This window comes from Nilaparvata lugens, chromosome 6 (genome assembly GCF_014356525.2).
Source record: "Nilaparvata lugens isolate BPH chromosome 6, ASM1435652v1, whole genome shotgun sequence".
NCBI lineage: Eukaryota > Metazoa > Arthropoda > Insecta > Hemiptera > Delphacidae > Nilaparvata > Nilaparvata lugens.
The window spans coordinates 49,536,835-49,555,969 of record NC_052509.1 but is presented as its reverse complement, the minus strand read 5'-3'; the positions used below and the strand labels follow the sequence as shown (position 1 = coordinate 49,555,969).

At 34.6% G+C, this 19,135-nt stretch overlaps 1 protein-coding gene across 1 annotated transcript; it reads left to right on the top strand.

Annotated features, from left to right (window-relative positions):
• Positions 1–112: 112 nt before the first annotated feature.
• LOC111050478 (putative uncharacterized protein DDB_G0282133) lies at positions 113–14,485 on the top strand. The gene is made up of 4 exons (XM_022336813.2): positions 113–429; positions 5,982–6,112; positions 6,686–7,736; positions 10,502–14,485. Exons 3-4 carry the CDS (start codon positions 7,688–7,690, stop codon positions 14,071–14,073), a joined length of 3,621 nt encoding a protein of 1,206 aa, XP_022192505.2. The 5' UTR covers positions 113–429; positions 5,982–6,112; positions 6,686–7,687; the 3' UTR covers positions 14,074–14,485.
• Positions 14,486–19,135: the final 4,650 nt, after the last annotated feature.

Genomic DNA, 19,135 nt, shown 5'->3' with positions numbered 1-19,135 from the left:
CAATCAATAAGTGAAGTGAAAAGATAAATGTATGAAAATTGTTGTATTACATTCCGTCCAGTTCCGGGTTCCGGTATGTTTCGATATTGATGAGATCGACATCAACTAGACGATGATCGATTTTGTTGTTTTCTTGAAGTTCGTCACATAACCTAAAAATTGTTTACTTTACTTTGTAGAAGTTATTAAATTGTATGTATTATGATTAATTTATGTTATTACGACTTCTAGTGCATTCTAGCTTTTAGTAAATATAGAATACTATGAGTAAAGTATTCAGCTTTGCTAGACAATATTTTAAAAATATTGCTGTTCAAGCAGGAATTATGGATGCAAGTAAATTAGGGCCCATATCTTCAGAAATAAAAGAAATTGGTGAACTGATAAACGATAAAAGTACTGGTACATTTATGTTGCCCATCAACAATGGTATGTCAATTTTTAATATATTATTTCTCCACTAAAACGACCAAATTATTGCAGTATACTCTATTGTACTTAAGTTTTATGTTGGCCAAAAAATTGACATCCTCTAAAATCCTAGTACCTAAATGGTTTGATTAATCCATCATTAAAACTAATTAGCGATTAAATTGATCGATTTTTCAAATTTGGTCTCATATATTTGAATTCAATATTATTTAATTCATGTCATAATGTAGTAAAAAAGGGTTAGGCTATTGGTTTCTTTTGACAACAGCATACCGGTAACCGCTCCAAATGTACAGTGTTCTCAATATCAAAGGCTATAAACTTACTCATACTAGCGTAACTCGTACAATACTAAGGTTCTCAACGACACAACTTTTGTTCCAAATAATGTTACTAAAGCCTCGTTTTCATTACGTATTGAACAACCTCTGTTGGGCGAATGACTCTTCTTACTTACTTGATACCTGTAGTTATCCCAATGGAAACGCTGCTGCGTCGTGGTCTTCACTCTGTAGATACCCTACAGAGTAGTATGGATTGACTAACAGATATCTCTTGAATAATTGTCATCTATCTCTATGCTTCTAATGCTTGCCGGAACCTTGTTGTATATTTTTAAGCTTAGGAATTTAGCCCCATTTCTGGCTAGGGTTGATGTCACCTGCTCCTCGTGGATCATCCGTGTTTGGCGAGTGTTATGCTGATGGATTTCTTCATTCCTCACAAACAATTCAGGCTTCCTCTTCACCATCATGGCCGATTCCAGAATGAACATTGCTGGCAAAGTCAATATATTTCATTGTTGGAATAGCGGTTTACAATGTGCTAGGAATGGTGCTCTACAAATTGTTGTAATAGAAAAATTCTTTTGGCCAGTGTGCTTCCACCCCATACTGTTATGCCGTAGCTTATAATACTGCTGAAGCATCCGTAGTAAACCTTCATAAAGATGTCATTGTCTACAATAGGCAAGAGTCTACGAATCATATAGCAAATTGAAGTCAACTTAAATTATATATTTTCAATATGCTGATGCCATCGAAGGTTACTATTTATTGTGATTCCTATGTATTTTGTGGATTCATCTTCTAGAATACTACCGCCGTCCAGTTTAAGCAGTGGTGAGTGGTCAGGTTTACCTCGATTGTAGATCTGAACTTTATTTGTTTTGCCTATTTAGTAATAATTGTTTACTTGCGCACCATTCCTGCATTTGTTGCAACCCTCTTTACATTCTATTTCTAAGCTGCTCATCAGTTTGATCCTGGATCAGGTGGCTTACATCATCAGCAAACATCCATATCCTTCCTTCCGTAAATTGATTCTGGTAGGTCATTTACATAGAGAAGAAATAGCACTGGCCCTAAATTCGAACCTTGAGGGACTCCTGCACTTGAAATATCCAAGGTTTTGGAAATATATTGTTTAGTCAAGCCATCCATACTAGTATGCCTCACACAAACCGCCTGTTTTCTGTTCGATAGATAAGTTGTAATCCACTTTAATGCCATACCTTCTACGCCCAGAGTCAGCAGCTTTCTTATCAACTTCTTATGAGGGATAAGATCATAGGCCTTTGTCATGACGTAAAATACGCACATTGATTCTCCCTTAGTATTTAAATTGTCGTAAATGTTGATCATTAGTTCAAAGACTGCATCTGATGTTGACCGGTCTTTTCTAAGTCCAAACTGTTGAGAAGTAAACATATTGTTTCTCGCAATAAAGATTGAAAGTCTTTTCAGAAATATAATTTCAAAAATCTTTGAAATCTTCCGTTGCCTGTTCCACAGTGACACCTCTGGAAATCAAGGTGGTGTCATCCGCGAAGAGCACTCATCCCTGACTGCTTGAAAACTCATTCATAAACAATATGAACAACAATGGCCACAAAACTAAGCCCTGTGGAACTCCAAGACCCGCACCTTTCAGTCTTCAGCTAGCACCTATCAGTTGGACTACCTGTTTTCTACTCCAGGCAGGATGTCACTGACCTCAGTTCTCAGGACCATACCACCTTGGCCATATCTCTCCAGTTCACCAACCAATATGTTCTGAGGAACGAAATTAAAGAGTCAAGTTAGCGTCTACGTTGCCATTGCACCAACTTTCATACAGTTTGCGTCGAAATGAAGAAAAATATGCGAGAAATTGTAGAACTCACCCTCTTATTATGATATTTCAATTTGCCAGAGTGGAAAGTATGCTTCATACTAGGCAATTCCTGTATCAAAGAATGCGAGACACAGTTGTTCGGTGATTCTGCTTGTTGTTTCTTACTTGAGAATCGTTTATCTTAAATAGTCAGTATTTGAAGTGGAATAGCGAGAATATAAACGAGTATAAAAAATACATTCAGGCCCAATTTCACCAAAGTTTCTGAAACCGCCGGTTTCGAAACTGTGGTTCCTGGCTGAACAGAAGTTTTGAATGCTGACGGATTTCACCAGCACAAACTGACCAAAGATTCCGAAACCGTCGTTTTGGGGTATTGTGAAGGCAGTGAACCCACTTGACGTCATTTTTATAACCTAAAAACTTTGTTGTGCTCTCGTAGATTGTTGTTCTAACATTCAATACGAATAAGAATCTTCATTATTAAAGACATTGTTAACAATGCATTTACAAACGTCAATAATAGGTACTAGATAATACATAATAGTACTAGTCTGCAAATATTTGGTCTAGTCAATCACATAAAATTCTTGTATGCTATATAAAATTTAGGCTTTCAGTAGTTTTCAATTTTCTTCTGAAGAATGCAAGAGACAATGATTTGATTCCTAGTAGTAAAGAATTGTCAAGTATACACAAGTGATGTATACTTAAAGACAGATGTATACACAAGATTTTTTGCAAAGTAGTGATCCTGAGCTTTTGAGCTCTGATATTATTCCTATTTCTGAATAGGTGATTGAATATCTATTGTAAGTGGACATAATATTAGAGTTTTTTCTAGGTTCAATGAGAGATTTCATTATTCACATGAATCATCAAGGAGTACAGAGCTATCATCTAGAAAATTTTGTACTCCTGTTTTGGATTTACAACTAACTTTGAGATTAAAATCATCAGCAAAAAGTAATCCTGCTTTATGAGTAGGCTACCTTCTATGTTACAAATTATGTCATTAAAATGTAGGCTATTAATGAGTATTGTTCCAAGTATGGAGCGTTGAGTGACCCTATACCGATCCTTCCTGCCCTTAGAGAACTGACAATCTCTGTAAACAATCTGGTTGCGGTCTTTTAAATATGACATAACGAGATCGATTCATTCAGAATTGCAGCCATAATAAGAAAGTTTGCTACCAAGTATGTTATCCAGTACCGTATCGTAAGACATACCAGCATATGACCTAAAGCTAACAGAAAGATCCTTATCCAAATAATCAACAACACTATTTACTAGTCTTGTAACTTCATTACATGGCCTGAAGCCAATTGTTTTTCAGTAAACATACCAAAGCTTTCAAAATGACTTGATATCTGGTCTTGCATTATGGCCTTGAATACTTTGGATATCACAGGTACAATAATTGATGGTCAGAAGTTTTTTTATCGCCTTTTTTATGTACAAGTAATACCTTAATGTTTTTCAATACACTTGGAAAAATGCCCTTGCAAACCAATCAGTCATACATATACGTATAAGTTGCCATTGCACCAACTTTCATACAGTTTGCGTCGAAATGAAGAAAAATATGCGAGAAATTGTAGAACTCACCCTCTTATTATGATATTTCAATTTGCCAGAGTGGAAACTATGCTTCATACTAGGCAATTCCTGTATCAAAGAATGCGAGACACAGTTGTTCGGTGATTCTGCTTGTTGTTTCTTACTTGAGAATCGTTTATCTTAAATAGTCAGTATTTGAAGTGGAATAGCGAGAATATAAACGAGTATAAAAAATACATTCAATCATTAAATTTGTTGGAATAATACGGTAGTGTAATTTTCCATTTTAAAGCTACTATGATTGTTAAAAATTATCAACTTGAAGATCATAAAAATGTTTGATAAAAATTATCTTATGATTACAATTTCAAATGAGCTTAATGATTAGAACTGTCAACTGGAGTAGTGATAATGACCAAATCAAATCCAGTCGTGAGGTAAGAGAGACTGAAGTCGTACGATTCGATTCGAGTATTGTTAGTGTGAGTGTAGACAAATGCTCAAAGAAAACTGTAAACTTGTCTCCTACTTCATAAACTAGGTTTTCTCGAAGAGAAAAATCTTATTCTTGTCAAAACAATTGTAGATATGTAGATATTTCCCCCGGCTGCAGAACTCGCCGAAAATGCTGCTGTTATTCTGTTAGCTGTTCTAAAGAACTGTCTGGTTGGAATCGAATTATCCAAAGTCGTGATCAGGGCCAGGTCTTCCTGGATAGATCGTGACAAATAATTTTAAAACATGGCACATAAACTGTAGGCAGCGTCACAGTCCAGCAAAGTTTTCATCGAAAAAATCCTCTAACCGATAAAAGCTCCTTCTAATGAGCCACTTGATAATGAGCTTCCGATCACATTGACTGGGCGTGCCCTAACAGAGTTTGACAGGCAGTTAAACATTCGCGCCGCCAAAACTGGACAACTGTCCTTCACTCTTGACAGGTGATCACAGCGCGGCACATCCAAGTCAACCCCGCCCCTCCACGAGTTCCATTCAAACTACCTTCACTACCTCCCTTCTAGAAAATGTGCAGATGTTTTTCCTGACGTATAGGAGCGATGATAATATGTACTTGCCATGAACTGCTGTATGAATGCCCAACGTGTTGGTATATGGGCTGGCAGTGTGCATCATACTCGCTAAACGTCATTACACGAAGTGCCTTTTTCTGGAGCAGGAGTATGTCCTTCACATGCGTCGAATGTCCCCATATCAAGATACCATACTGTATGTGGCTGGCAAATACTGCATGGCACAACATCAGTAGGCGTTCAATACTAAGTAGTCAAAAACAGAGTAAGGGACAGGTTCAGCATCAAGAATCTCTGTTCTACTCAGAGTACAGACAATCCATGAGTCTTGGTCTCATTCAATTTTAGCTTGCTATTAGGTAGAATTCAATACGAATTTTTTCCAATGATTTTTTCCTCTCGTTAAATCGAGTTCATTGATTCATAGGCATATACCTACATGATATATAATAATATTGGCTACTCATCTTTTCTTGACGTATAAAGGCGTTGTTCACTATTATTGTCCAACAATCACGATCTTATATGCAAAGAATATGTGTTGATATGAAAAAAGTTGATTAATGTAAGCATCCCAAAGTTATCGTCGAACTTACCCACAAACGGACAACAACTCAAGCCTCAAGTCGTAACTAGGAACTTCCTATGCTAGTTCAACTAATCAATTATCCATAAATCCCGCAATCCCAAACAAATTGAAATCCAAGAGGACCTCAACAGGGTCTAGAATCGTCTATGAGAATTTAAAATGAAGATTCAACTCTATCCCCATAATTAAATTGTTTGTTTCCATTTTTGTGAATTGTTTCATCTAATTTTGATTTGCAATCATTTTTACAGAATTTGCTGTTATTCTGTACAATAAATTGGAAGACAAAAACGGTTACGAAGATGACAAAACTCTGGTACTGACACATACCGAAGTACCTCAAATATATCAAGGCCAAGGCATTGGAAAACTTGTTGCAAAGGTATATCTCAATTTTTTATTTTAAAACACTCGCACATAAGCTATATAAAACTAGACATGTAAAGCAAATACGTTTCTTGATTTTCCCATCTACTGGAAAACTTTATTTAAATGGCTTCAACACGAAGTTCGGTAGAACTGTTCCCACTTATTACTCAATAAGATGTTACAATGACGTATTATAATGGTTGAAAGGTTAAAACAGTCTAATTTCAAATTTATGTTGACTGTAAATCAAAGATAACGGTTATCATTCTGAAATTCAAACATTATTGTAAAAATCTATTATTAAAATCCAATAAAGTATGGCACATTTTAAGCTAGCGATTATGTTTACTGAAGAGACTTGTGTGTGGGTTATTTATTGGATAATGTTATTTGAGTAGTGATTTTAAAAACCTAATGTAGTAGTAGCTGCACCAAGAGCTAGGCATTAGCTATCTAACAACTTTATTCCAAATTTGTAGAAAAATCGAGAAATGATCCGTTGATGTCTCTAAAATCGTCTTAATCGTTTCATTTAGTTCCTCTCTTAAATTAACATTGTTAAATTTTCATGTATTCTTTGTTCTAGGATGTATTTGAATACTGTGTCAAAAATGAAATGAAGCTCATTCTAACTTGCGAGTTTCTGCAAGATTGTATGAAGAAGAATCCCCAGTTCCAAAGTTTGTTAGCTGATCAATGATTGTTGAAACTTAAGAGATATGTAGGTAAATGTATATTTTCTATGTTGAATCCAACATATGAGACAAATATTATTAAAATAACTAAAGACAGGAATGTTTCAAAAAGGTTTTAAATAAGAAATAATTAATACATATAGAAATGCAAAATTTTAAAATGTTCAATTCAAATTTGAATTTTTTTACATTGTTTATAGGATATACTGTAAAATTTATTAAGATATGTAAATACTGTAAAATAAAAATTTAAATGATAATCAGAGAAGTGGCTTGGCTCTCTCTTTTTCCTTCAGAATTTATTATTTATAAGTTAATTATGCTGTTTTGTGAATCAAAATATTATGAAACAACAAATTAATTTTAAAATTCATCAATTAGGAAAGAAACGAATGCCTAATATTGTGCGCCAGTGTGCCTATTAAAAATTTGAATTGGCTTGTAAAGAAATCGCCACCATCCGTGTACACACTTTTTTGGCTAAAGTCAATACACAATTCAACAGACAGACGCATACAAACGTCTGCATGCAGACCTACGCAGGCAGAGAGACGTTTATCCATAACCTGTGGAAAGGTTTTTATCCGTCTACCTGCATACTTCCGTCTGTTGATGTTTGAGCGGGCCTTAAAAGATTTCACTCAACTTACTTAAAAATTTCAATTCAATTTTGACTTAATTTTCTATTTTTTAATGTAAACATGCAAAGCCTATGTTTATCTTTGATTAAAAATTTACTGTGGTAGAACTAACAAGTTCCAGCTGATGATTCAACTTGTAAACATAGTTGCTATGATATAGACAGTGGAATACAAAATGAGTTTCACTTTTTTGTGAATTAATATTAAATTTTAATTTTACCAAAGTAAAGGCGAAACTTTAAACGCCTATCAATGCAGAGGGCTAAAGACAGTATAGTTTTCAAAATTTTACTTTATTTAGGTAAGGACTATTCTGGCTTTGTTTCGTAGATTTTATCTATAGAATGTAGAGAGTATTATAATGTAGGCCTATTCATTATTTCAACTATTTTTTCATATTAACCATAACCAAAATTATACTTAACAGCCGGTTACACTTTGTATAAAAAGAAAAGATAATAATATAAACATTGTAAATGGCTATTTTCCAAAACTGAGCCAACCTTAAAACTAGGAATCAACTTTTAAGGCTGTGCAAAGCAAAAGCTAAAAAAAAACTTTCTACTGGTAACATTTTTAAAAGTATTTTGATTTGTATAAAATCAAGCTATTAAAATAAAAAAGTTTACTCAGGAAAAAAGGATTTCTCCGATCATTCCTTTTTGAGATATGAGTGCATAAAGTTGAAATTTTTGGAACAGGTCATTTCAAATTCAATAAGAAAAAAATCCATGAATTTTTGATGATAAATTTTTCATTATATTTTATTGATTAAATAAAAAAAATGTTTAAAAATATAAATGTTTAAGAAGTTATCCAATTTACCAAAAATAACTTTTAGTTGGGTTGAAATGACCTGCCCAAAAATGTAAACTTATGCGCTCTTGACTCAAAAAGTTTTGAGTCAAAATGATCGGAGAAAAAATGTTTTCCTAAGAAAACTTTTTCGTTTTAATAGATTGATAGTATATAAATCGAAAAACTTTGAAAAATGTTCAATAGAAAGTTTTTTTTAGCCTTTGCACAGTCTTAATTATAAGACTAAAATTTATTCAAGAAATTAGATTTCCAAAAAAAATCAAAATTATAACCATTAAATTCAAATAGAAATATTTGATTTGATTTAATTGAATTTTCTCCCTGGAGACTCTTTAAAGAGTATAGGAAATCGTCAAGGACTATTTGTCAAAAAAATAAAGGAATACATATAAACATATATTATATACATCACATTCCACAATGTACATTGCAATTTAATCCTCCCAAAAGCCTCATTCTCCATCCATAAATTTTTGAATACTGTAGTAAACCCCGTTTGCTAAATATTTTCTCAATAGCTTTTTGAAAATATCTTTATTCTCATTTTCTCTCAAAGCTGACGGCAGTTTACTCATGAATTTCATACCCATATAAGAAGGCTTATTTTCATACTGAGCTGTCCTGTGGTATTGTGCAGAAAATTTACTCTTATTTCTGGTGTCATAATTATGTATGTCACAGTTTCTTATAAATTTTCTCTTATATACATGATCACTTCGAAAATGTACAGTACAGGCACAGTTAGTAGTCCTAGATCTTTGAAATACTCTCTGCAGGACTCTAATGGCTAATGACCTTCAATCGCTCTCACAGCTCTCTTTTGCATTCTAAAGATTCTATCTAAATTTTTGAGACTGGAGCCCCCCCAAACCAATATTGCATACCGAATATGGGACATTATGAGGGCATGATATACTGTATATGTTAAGATAGTGTTACCAGTACTTAATCTTGAAATCTGCCTGAGTGCAAACACTCCAGATGATATTTTACAGCACAAATGATCAATATAGTTATCCCAAGACAAGTTCTGGTCCAGCAAGACACCTAGAAATTTCACAGACAGAGGTTGTTCAACATTCACTCCATTTATTTGAACGTTTATCTCTTCAAGATCTCTATAATTATTTCTATGTTTGAACTGCAAGAACTGCGTTTTAGTTTCTTTCACTTTGAGGATATGTTGACTGAGGAATTGGGCTATGGCATGTACATTGACAAAAGTATCTAATTATAATTTTTCTGCATCCTTTGCACTACAAATGTAGGATGTGTCGTCAGCATACATCAAAACCTTACTACTTGTTATTATTTGTGGTAAATCGTTAACATATAAAATTAATAATAATGGTCCGAGGATCGAACCCTGTGGTACACCTGTTTTTATTCTAAGATTATTTGATCTGTATTCAATTTTTTGCCCATTTTCCTCTCTAGTCCATCTCCACACACTGACTTCTACCCACAAGATAGGATTTGAACCACTCAAGCTCCACATCAGTAACTCCCACATATTCCAACTTTTTCAACAAGATAGTGTCGTCCACACAATCGAATGCTTTGCTCATATCGAGAAAAACTCCCACTGCCCTTTCACCATTATCCATTCTATCTATTACATTCTCCACAAGAGACGCAATGGCTGACCTGGTTGATTTATCCTTCTGAAATCCATGTTGCTCGGATGATAAAATTCCATTTTGAAACAAATGCTCCACAAAACGAATTAACATTGCTTTTTCATAGATTTTACCCAGTGCATTCCCTATAGTGATTGGTCGAAAATTATTTGCCAGATTTTCTTCGCCACTCTTGTGGATTGGTACAATCTTCGACTCTTTCAATTTCTGAGGAAATACACCACACTCCAAGGACTTATTCACCAATACTGATAATGGAGCAATTAAATACTTTTTACAACTTTTTATAACAACAGTTGAGATCTCATCAAGACCAGTTGCCCTCTTACTCTTCAGGGAATCAATAATTTCGAGAATTTCTGTTTCTGTGAAAGGAGCAACAACCATCTTTTCAATATGAAACTATAATTGTTCAACTTGGCATAAATATTAGCGTTTGACCAAATGCTCAATATATAGACTTTTGTCTATTCAAGATTTTCATTAGGCCTACTTATTAAATAGGGTATGATATACTGCTTATGATAATCAAAAATTTTATTTTATTCATTGAATTTAAACCTTTTTGCTGAGCAAACTGACAAGCTACTCACTTTTAACATTTCAGTTGTACTTCAACTGAAAAATTGCGCATGTGAAAATATGACAGAAGACCGGGAATCAAAACCATTCGGCTCCCTAGAGGATGACTGGCGTAGACTGGATTTACTGCAGAGCCTTCAGCCAAAAAACTCAGTTCTTGGAGCGGATCTTGTAAAGGCATGTCGTTTGTTACTGAGCGCCCTCTATCAGAGCACCTCAACCAACTTGCAACAACAAAGTCCCACAAAAATTGCTTCTTTTGTTCAGAACAGTAGTGTTCATTTCTCTACAAACTTAACAAAAAGCGATGAAGATTATAATAATCGTAAGAATAGGTTGATTGTAACCACTGAGAGACTATTGAGGCTTTACAACACGTCTGCAGAAAATACTGATCTAAAACTTCAAAAAACCAACACTGGTGACAATAGTCATAAATTGAAGCCCATAATAAACAGGCACGATTCACGTATAATGAACAGTAAAACAAGAGGAAATTACGAACACATTATAACTACTACATTGTTACCATTTTATAATGCTGCTTTGAAAAATAGTAGTACACTCAGTGAAGGAAACAAAGCTATCCAAAACAAGAGTCTACTCAATGCATTTGACAAACCATCAGAAGCTGGATTTGATAGAGGTACTGATTCGTTTGAAGCAAAAAATTTTGATCATAAACGTGATGAAAAAGCACACAATAATTATCTAAATAATGAAATGAGGGGGATAAATTCGAGTGCCCGATGTGGAAAAAGTAATCAATTCAAATTTCCCGAGCATGTATTCAATTGGACGGATACGCATTCGTTGTCGACTACCGAATCAGATATGTCGCTTCAGTACTTCAACATCAATATTTTCCAAAATACTTACATTGGCAGTACGACAAATGCTAGCGATAACGGTTCACGATTGGCACCCACTGAGGCGGTTCCGCTGCGTTCTGAAATTCTTCATGATTTTCAAAATTTGGTGAAAAAAGTTGGCGTTACAAAAAACAAGTTTGATTCAAACTCTAGCCATAGCTTGCAAGGGTTTGATAGAAATGTAGATTACACAGATTATAAGAATCTAACAAATTTTAATGGAAATGATATAGAGAAAGAGAATATACAAAGTATTGCGAAAAAGATTGGTGTAACAGATGACAAGAGTTTTTCAAACAATAACAGCAATTATTCAATGACAGGCATGAGAATTGCTGCTGAAGGTGAGGATTCTAATTTGAAATCGGATGGTAAAGAAGGTAGCTGCAGTGTCAACTCGAATTCAACTTCATCAAGAGAAACACTTCTTTCTGATATCAGCCTAAAAGATTCAACAATCAACTCCTCGATATTTTCTGATAAAACTTTGAAAAATCTCAACGAAAATCTAAACCAAGAAATTGACAGTTTAGACAAGAATCAAGGAGTACTTTTGACGTTTAATGACAAAGTTGTGCCGAATATAACCGCTGTTAATAACGGACAACTGCTGTCTGTACCACAGGAACAAGTGGAGGAGATCGCCGACTTGGACAAGGTTGTGCAGAAATTCCTCGATTCCCTTTATAACGGTTCAATCCATGTGAAGAAAGATGACGGATCCTTGCTGCAGGATGATAATATTCTAATTCTACAGGGAAATGTGACTGATGCCAATAATGCAGAAATTAATGCAAATTTGAAATCACTATCCACAAATGAATTGAATTTAAATACAAATCAGAGCAATGTGGTGATGAGTAACCAAGATGCAGCTCAGAATCATTTGAAATCATCAAATTCAAGTCAAGAAATTGTTGATAATGAGATGAGAGGGAATTTAAAACAGGCATCTGATAATGTGAGCATAAATCAATCATATAATTCTAGCAGAGAAAATAATGGAGAAATGCAAGCGAATATGAAACATTCTAATTTATCTAATACAAGTAGTACTGAAGCTGTTGGTGAAAATCAAGTAGATTCCCAGCCCGCATTAAATGTGAATGCGAAAGAATCGGCTATTAATAGATCTGCAGGTCAAATACAAGAAAATTTGACACAATTATACAATAGGAAAGAATCACCTATTAATGGACTTGCAGGTGAAACGCAAGGAAATCTGTCACAATTATCCAATACGAAAGAATTACCTAATATACTTGCAGATGAAATGCGAGGGAATATGTCACATTTATCTAATAGAAGTTATGAAATGATCAAGGGTAACAAATTGAGACAAAACTCCAACACTTTGATCGAAATGGAAAGCCCCAATAATGAACTGAAAAAATCTGCAACACAATCAATGTTTGAACAGAAGAATTCAATGGTGGGATTGGAAAATAATTACACTTATGAAAATGGTTCTTATTCATCTCTAAATCAGAGCAAAAATATTCTAAACAGTAGTAAAAGTGAAATCAAAGAACATTTCAAACCTACCTCATGGATTGAAAACACTGGGTTGATAAATTCAAGTAGGAGTTGTGGTTCATCAAATGCGGAAGCTTATTACAAGAAGGGCAATGAACTCATGAATTTGAAAAGTCATCGAAATGAAATTGAAAATATGGTTAAACCTTCCTCAACGAACCAGAGTGATGGATTGTCAAATATAAGACGTGACGATATTCAAATGCAATTAAAACCTACAAATTTCAATAGAACCAATAACAAACTGATTGAATGTCATGATGATGAAATAAAGGGGAACTTGACGGTATCACATTTCTATCAGAGTGATAAGCTGACAAATTCTGGAATATACGATGATATAAATAATATGAAATCATCCTCTTATTCAAATCAAAGCCATTCCAAAAGTCAAAAAAATGAAATGAATGACAATTTGAAACTATCGAGAGGCAATGATTGGTATAATTTTGATGATGAAATGAAAACAGATTCTAAGCCAACAAACCTTAATAACAATACCAGTATTGAATTTTCTAATTCAACTAATATGCTTCAAGTTGATGCAATTAAAGGAGGGCAATTATATTGCAATCACAGTAATAAAGAATTGACAAATTTCACCAACAATGACACGGGAAATTCAAAATTATCGTCTCTTGTACAGAGTCACGGATTAAATAGTTTGGGAAGAAACTATTCAAATGTTCAATTGAACAATAAACATGATATGGATAGTACAATGAATTCCAACAAGAATTCAAATTCAACAGCAAATGAAGATACAGATAATAATCATCGTATAATCAGCATGCCTTTGAAAAATTCTAAAATCTCCAACAGTTCTATAAACAAAAAAAGTGCAAGTACTTCTGATCCATATTCATATAATGTTGATAATCGTTTGGAAAAGACGATAATTTCTATCAATCGAGAATATCCATCGAATGTAACTTCGCACAGTGAAGATCGACTGGATATTTCCAAAAAGCGCAGTGAAACTTCAAGTGTTGATTTGAACAAAGCAAGTAATGATTTGTTAGTGAAAAGCGTTTCACAATCCAATGATCCTATTCGGTACAGAAACGCAAGCTCAAATATTTCATTATCAGTCAACCCTGAACAAAGGTTGAACAATGATGAGAGCATTGTTCTGTTTGTCGATGAAGTATGTAATTCTAACAAGGAGAAGGAAATTATTGCTCAGTAAAAGAATAATCAGCAATATACCTGGAAATGCAATTTAGCTAGGGGACCACTGGATCAGCTTCCAGCTCTATAACTCTCAACCGATATTAGTTGTTGATAGTCAAGGATACTGAACAGTGCATGAACTGGAAATAATGTATTGACTATATTCTATCACGGTATTTTTTCCAGATTGGAAATATCGGGAAGCCTGTTCCGAACGCAAAGTAAAAAGCTTTAGGGGAATAATGTATTTATTTACAAAGCATGCTGTTTATGAAGTGCAGCTAGATCAAATTTGGTTAAACTGAATTGGATCAGAATTGTCCAGCAATTCATGATGACAGATTTTGTTGGGAATTGAACATTTCTTTAACTTCAGCGGTTGTAAAATTTGAAAAAATTTAAGATAATAAATTTTCGATTGAAATATATATTATTTCTTATAATTTTATTTATTTGAAGGAAAAATATTTATTGATTGAAATGTTGAAGAATTGTGGGTAAGGAAATTTAATGTTTGAATTAATTCTATTTGTTTGGAAAATTAATAATATAAACTTGAAATGATATTACATTAAATTAACAAAAGAGAAAGTAAGAAAGATGTTAAGTATTATCGCCCTATTTCCCTGTTAACAGTCTTCTCCAATATCTTCGAAAAGGTGGTATTTGAGAAGATTGTCTGCTACTTGAAAAGTTAAAATATTTTATTTAACAGGCAAAATGGTTTTAGAAGAGGTTTTGTCAACGAATTCCGCTACTTTTGATGTTTTATCTGATTAGTTGGGTGCTCTGGATGGGTCGATGTGGGACTCTTCTCTGATTAGTTCAGGGTTTTCGAAATGGTAGAACGTGAACTCTTCTTGAATAAGCGGAACTTCTATGGATTTGGTGGTTGTTCAGGCACATTTTTCAGATCCTACCAGGCAGTGAAGACTAATTATGAGGGTTCTCAGATTTTTCAGCATGTCAAAGAGTTAGGCAGAGGGTACCTCAGGTTCGATGCTCGAACCCATTCTTTTTTAAATATTCATCAATGATTTGCCCTACAATGTTGTATTATACGCCGATTACGCTACAATCCTAGACAGAGGTGGGAGTCGAGGAAGTCATGAAAAGGGCTAAGGTGGCTATGCAACAAATCAACAGGTGGTTCAAAGATAAATCCAAGTAAAACCAACCTCATAAAGTTCTCTGTCAGAGGAAGTGAAAATGGGAATGCCTGATTAGTGATGGGATTGGAGTGTCCTGTTTCGGATGCAGCAAGGATTCTGGGGATGGAACTGTAGGGTAATTCCAAAATTTGAAGAGGGATAAGCACATAGTAAAACTTGAAAGAGCGCAAGCAACAGTTCAAACTCAAATATTAAAACCGCCTTCAGGGTTTATCTTTCTCTCAGCCAAAGGGTTTATCATGGATGTTTTCTATCACTTATAAGATATCATAACGATTCAGCTTTGTTCAAATGCCAATACACATCTGGAAAAATCTGATGGAAGCTCAAGTTAACCTCCACCCTCTCACCGTCTTCATGAACTGTTTGTCCGATACATTGATTGTTGACCGAGCGAAGTGAGGTCTCAGATTCAAGTCGACGGTTTGGTATTTCTCTTAATGTTTATAAGTTGCGCATTTACGGCGAAACGCGGTGATAGATTTTCATGAAATTTGACAGGTATGTTCCTTTTTAAATTGCGCGTCGACGTATATACAAGGTTTTTGGAGATTTTGCATTTCAAGGATAATATAAAAGGAAAAAGGAGCCTCCTTCATACGCCAATATTAGAGTAAAAATCAGACTACAGAATAAATTATTCATCATAAATCAGCTGACAAGTGATTACACAGATATTATGTGGAGAAGCCAGTCTATTGCTGTATTTCCATAAGGTCTAAGGTCATAAGTTTCAAACAGGTACTTGTGAATGAGAATACTGCGTGAGGTCTACTGTTCACAGAACGACTAGTATGTCTCTCTTAAGTCAGTTGTTAAATTGATAACTTGATAGTATACAAATCGAAAAACTTTGAAAATATCACCAGTACGTTAACAAAAGAGAAAGTAAGAAAGATGTTAAGTATTATCGCCCTATTTCCCTGTTAACAGTCTTCTCCAATATCTTCGAAAAGGTGGTATTTGAGAAGATTGTCTGCTACTTGAAAAGTTAAAATATTTTATTTAACAGGCAAAATGGTTTTAGAAGAGGTTTTGTCAACGAATTCCGCTACTTTTGATGTTTTATCTGATTAGTTGGGTGCTCTGGATGGGTCGATGTGGGACTCTTCTCTGATTAGTTCAGGGTTTTCGAAATGGTAGAACGTGAACTCTTCTTGAATAAGCGGAACTTCTATGGATTTGGTGGTTGTTCAGGCACATTTTTCAGATCCTACCAGGCAGTGAAGACTAATTATGAGGGTTCTCAGATTTTTCAGCATGTCAAAGAGTTAGGCAGAGGGTACCTCAGGTTCGATGCTCGAACCCATTCTTTTTTAAATATTCATCAATGATTTGCCCTACAATGTTGTATTATACGCCGATTACGCTACAATCCTAGACAGAGGTAGGAGTCGAGGAAGTCATGAAAAGGGCTAAGGTGGCTATGCAACAAATCAACAGGTGGTTCAAAGATAAATCCAAGTAAAACCAACCTCATAAAGTTCTCTGTCAGAGGAAGTGAAAATGGGAATGCCTGATTAGTGATGGGATTGGAGTGTCCTGTTTCGGATGCAGCAAGGATTCTGGGGATGGAACTGTAGGGTAATTCCAAAATTTGAAGAGGGATAAGCACATAGTAAAACTTGAAAGAGCGCAAGCAACAGTTCAAACTCAAATATTAAAACCGCCTTCAGGGTTTATCTTTCTCTCAGCCAAAGGGTTTATCATGGATGTTTTCTATCACTTATAAGATATCATAACGATTCAGCTTTGTTCAAATGCCAATACACATCTGGAAGAATCTGATGGAAGCTCAAGTTAACCTCCACCCTCTCACCGTCTTCCTGAACTCTTTGTCCGATACATTGATTGTTGACCGAGCGAAGTGAGGTCTCAGATTCAAGTCGACGGTTTGGTATTTCTCTTAATGTTTATAAGTTGCGCATTTACGGCGAAACGCGGTGATAGATTTTCATGAAATTTTACAGGTATGTTCCTTTTTAAATTGCGCGTCGACGTATATACAAGGTTTTTGGAGATTTTGCATTTCAAGGATAATATAAAAGGAAAAAGGAGCCTCCTTCATACGCCAATATTAGAGTAAAAATCAGACTAGAATTATTCATCATAAATCAACTGTTTAGTGAACTATAATACTACCCGTTCAAAAACATCGAACATCTTGAAAATGTATCACTTTCCATCAACGTTGTAGACAGTTGCAGCCAGACCTGATAACAGCGCTCACACTCACATTCCGGGACGACACGTCACGGTATGATAGGACAGAAAGGATTTTTTTCTAGATAAATTATTTATTATTTTTTGAGAAAACATAACACGCAGTGGCGAGGCGTGGAATACTCCAGCGGTCATCGCGAATAAGATTAACCTCACTTTTAAAACAATAATATTTCAAATGCGCAAATTTCCTTTAAAGCTGTAGTGATGGTGGGGCGTGGGGAGGAGGAGAACGCAGCTACCGAAAACCCCCGACAGTAGCCGAGAACGAGCGAAGCCTAAATACATCGCAGCCGGTTGCGATGTATTTCGAGCATTATTCAAATGGTCTGAAACCTGTTGGCTGGGGGCTCTAGCCAAGGACTGGAGGGGGAGTGGAGTGATCCGCAAGCCTCCTGCGCTTCATATTCATATTGAGCGTCATACTCATCATATTCTTATCGTTTTTTTTTTAAGTTTCGGAGTTTTTAAACATAACTTCGGGGTTTGAAGCCTAAAAATGTACATTCAAGTGTTGAGATTATCTTAATATTTTTAGTCCAATTCCTCTACTCATCGCCGCATCAAATGATGACCGGACGCCTCGCCACTGCATAACAGATCAATGTAACTTACTGAGCGCGAGGTCTACTGTTCACTACTAGTCTAAACTAATCTGTCTAATCAAAACTCATTTGATTAAATACTGTTGAATTTAGAATTGAAAAAAAGTTGAAGATGAACGAGATACAATAACCAAGCTTCTATGACCAAGTTAAATTGTCCAAGTTTATAAATTCTAAGACATCTTTTCATCTTGTTTCAATTTTCATTCAGAGACTGTTGATTGTATTGAATTATTATGAAAAAAATGAATTTTTCAATTGGGTATAACTTTTAAATGGTGATTTTATCCATGTTTAGAGGGAATCTGAGAGGATACATTTTTCCACAACCTCTCCTCATTTTGATTTTTCCAACTATATCATCTTATCAAAAAATGAGAATGATTGGAATGCCTTTTTGAACATAATCGCAAATTTTCAATAGATGGTTATTGTTGCTTTGTTATTGGAAATAATGGAGTTTTAGAATAAGAATTTTGTAATTAATGGGTAGAAAACTCTCTTCTTTGATCAGCACCAATGAATGTATCCATGAATGACCTCGCCATTGACCTATGAATGACCATACTACTCAAGTGTTTGAAACAATTCAATCAATGATAAAATAACAGAATATTTTAAGATTTGATAAATATTTCCAGATAGTCTAAAACTTGTTTCTCTACACCAATTATTGGTTACATTAATTTGTTTCACTTGTGATTCACTGAGGATGATCAAGACATCATAAGTTCTTGGTTAGCCCAATTTTTCAGTTTACTGCAATTCCCGTCCAATCTAACTGGCGGACGGATAAAATTATTCCTGTCCCATCCATTGAATTTCGAAGAGAGAAAGAGATCTGATAAATTCATTTCTCCATAAGTTTTAAACTTTTTATAGTAATGAGTTGTGATTTTTCACTAAGTGTTACGAAAACCCTGAAATTTAAGATGGTATAATCCAGATAAATCTTTCTTCTGTTTACAGTAATTCAAAAAATCACACAGGAAGCAATTGCATCAAACAATCAAAAATCAAACCCTTATTAGGGTAAAATCAAACCCTTATTTTAAATATCTTTTAATTTTTTTAATCA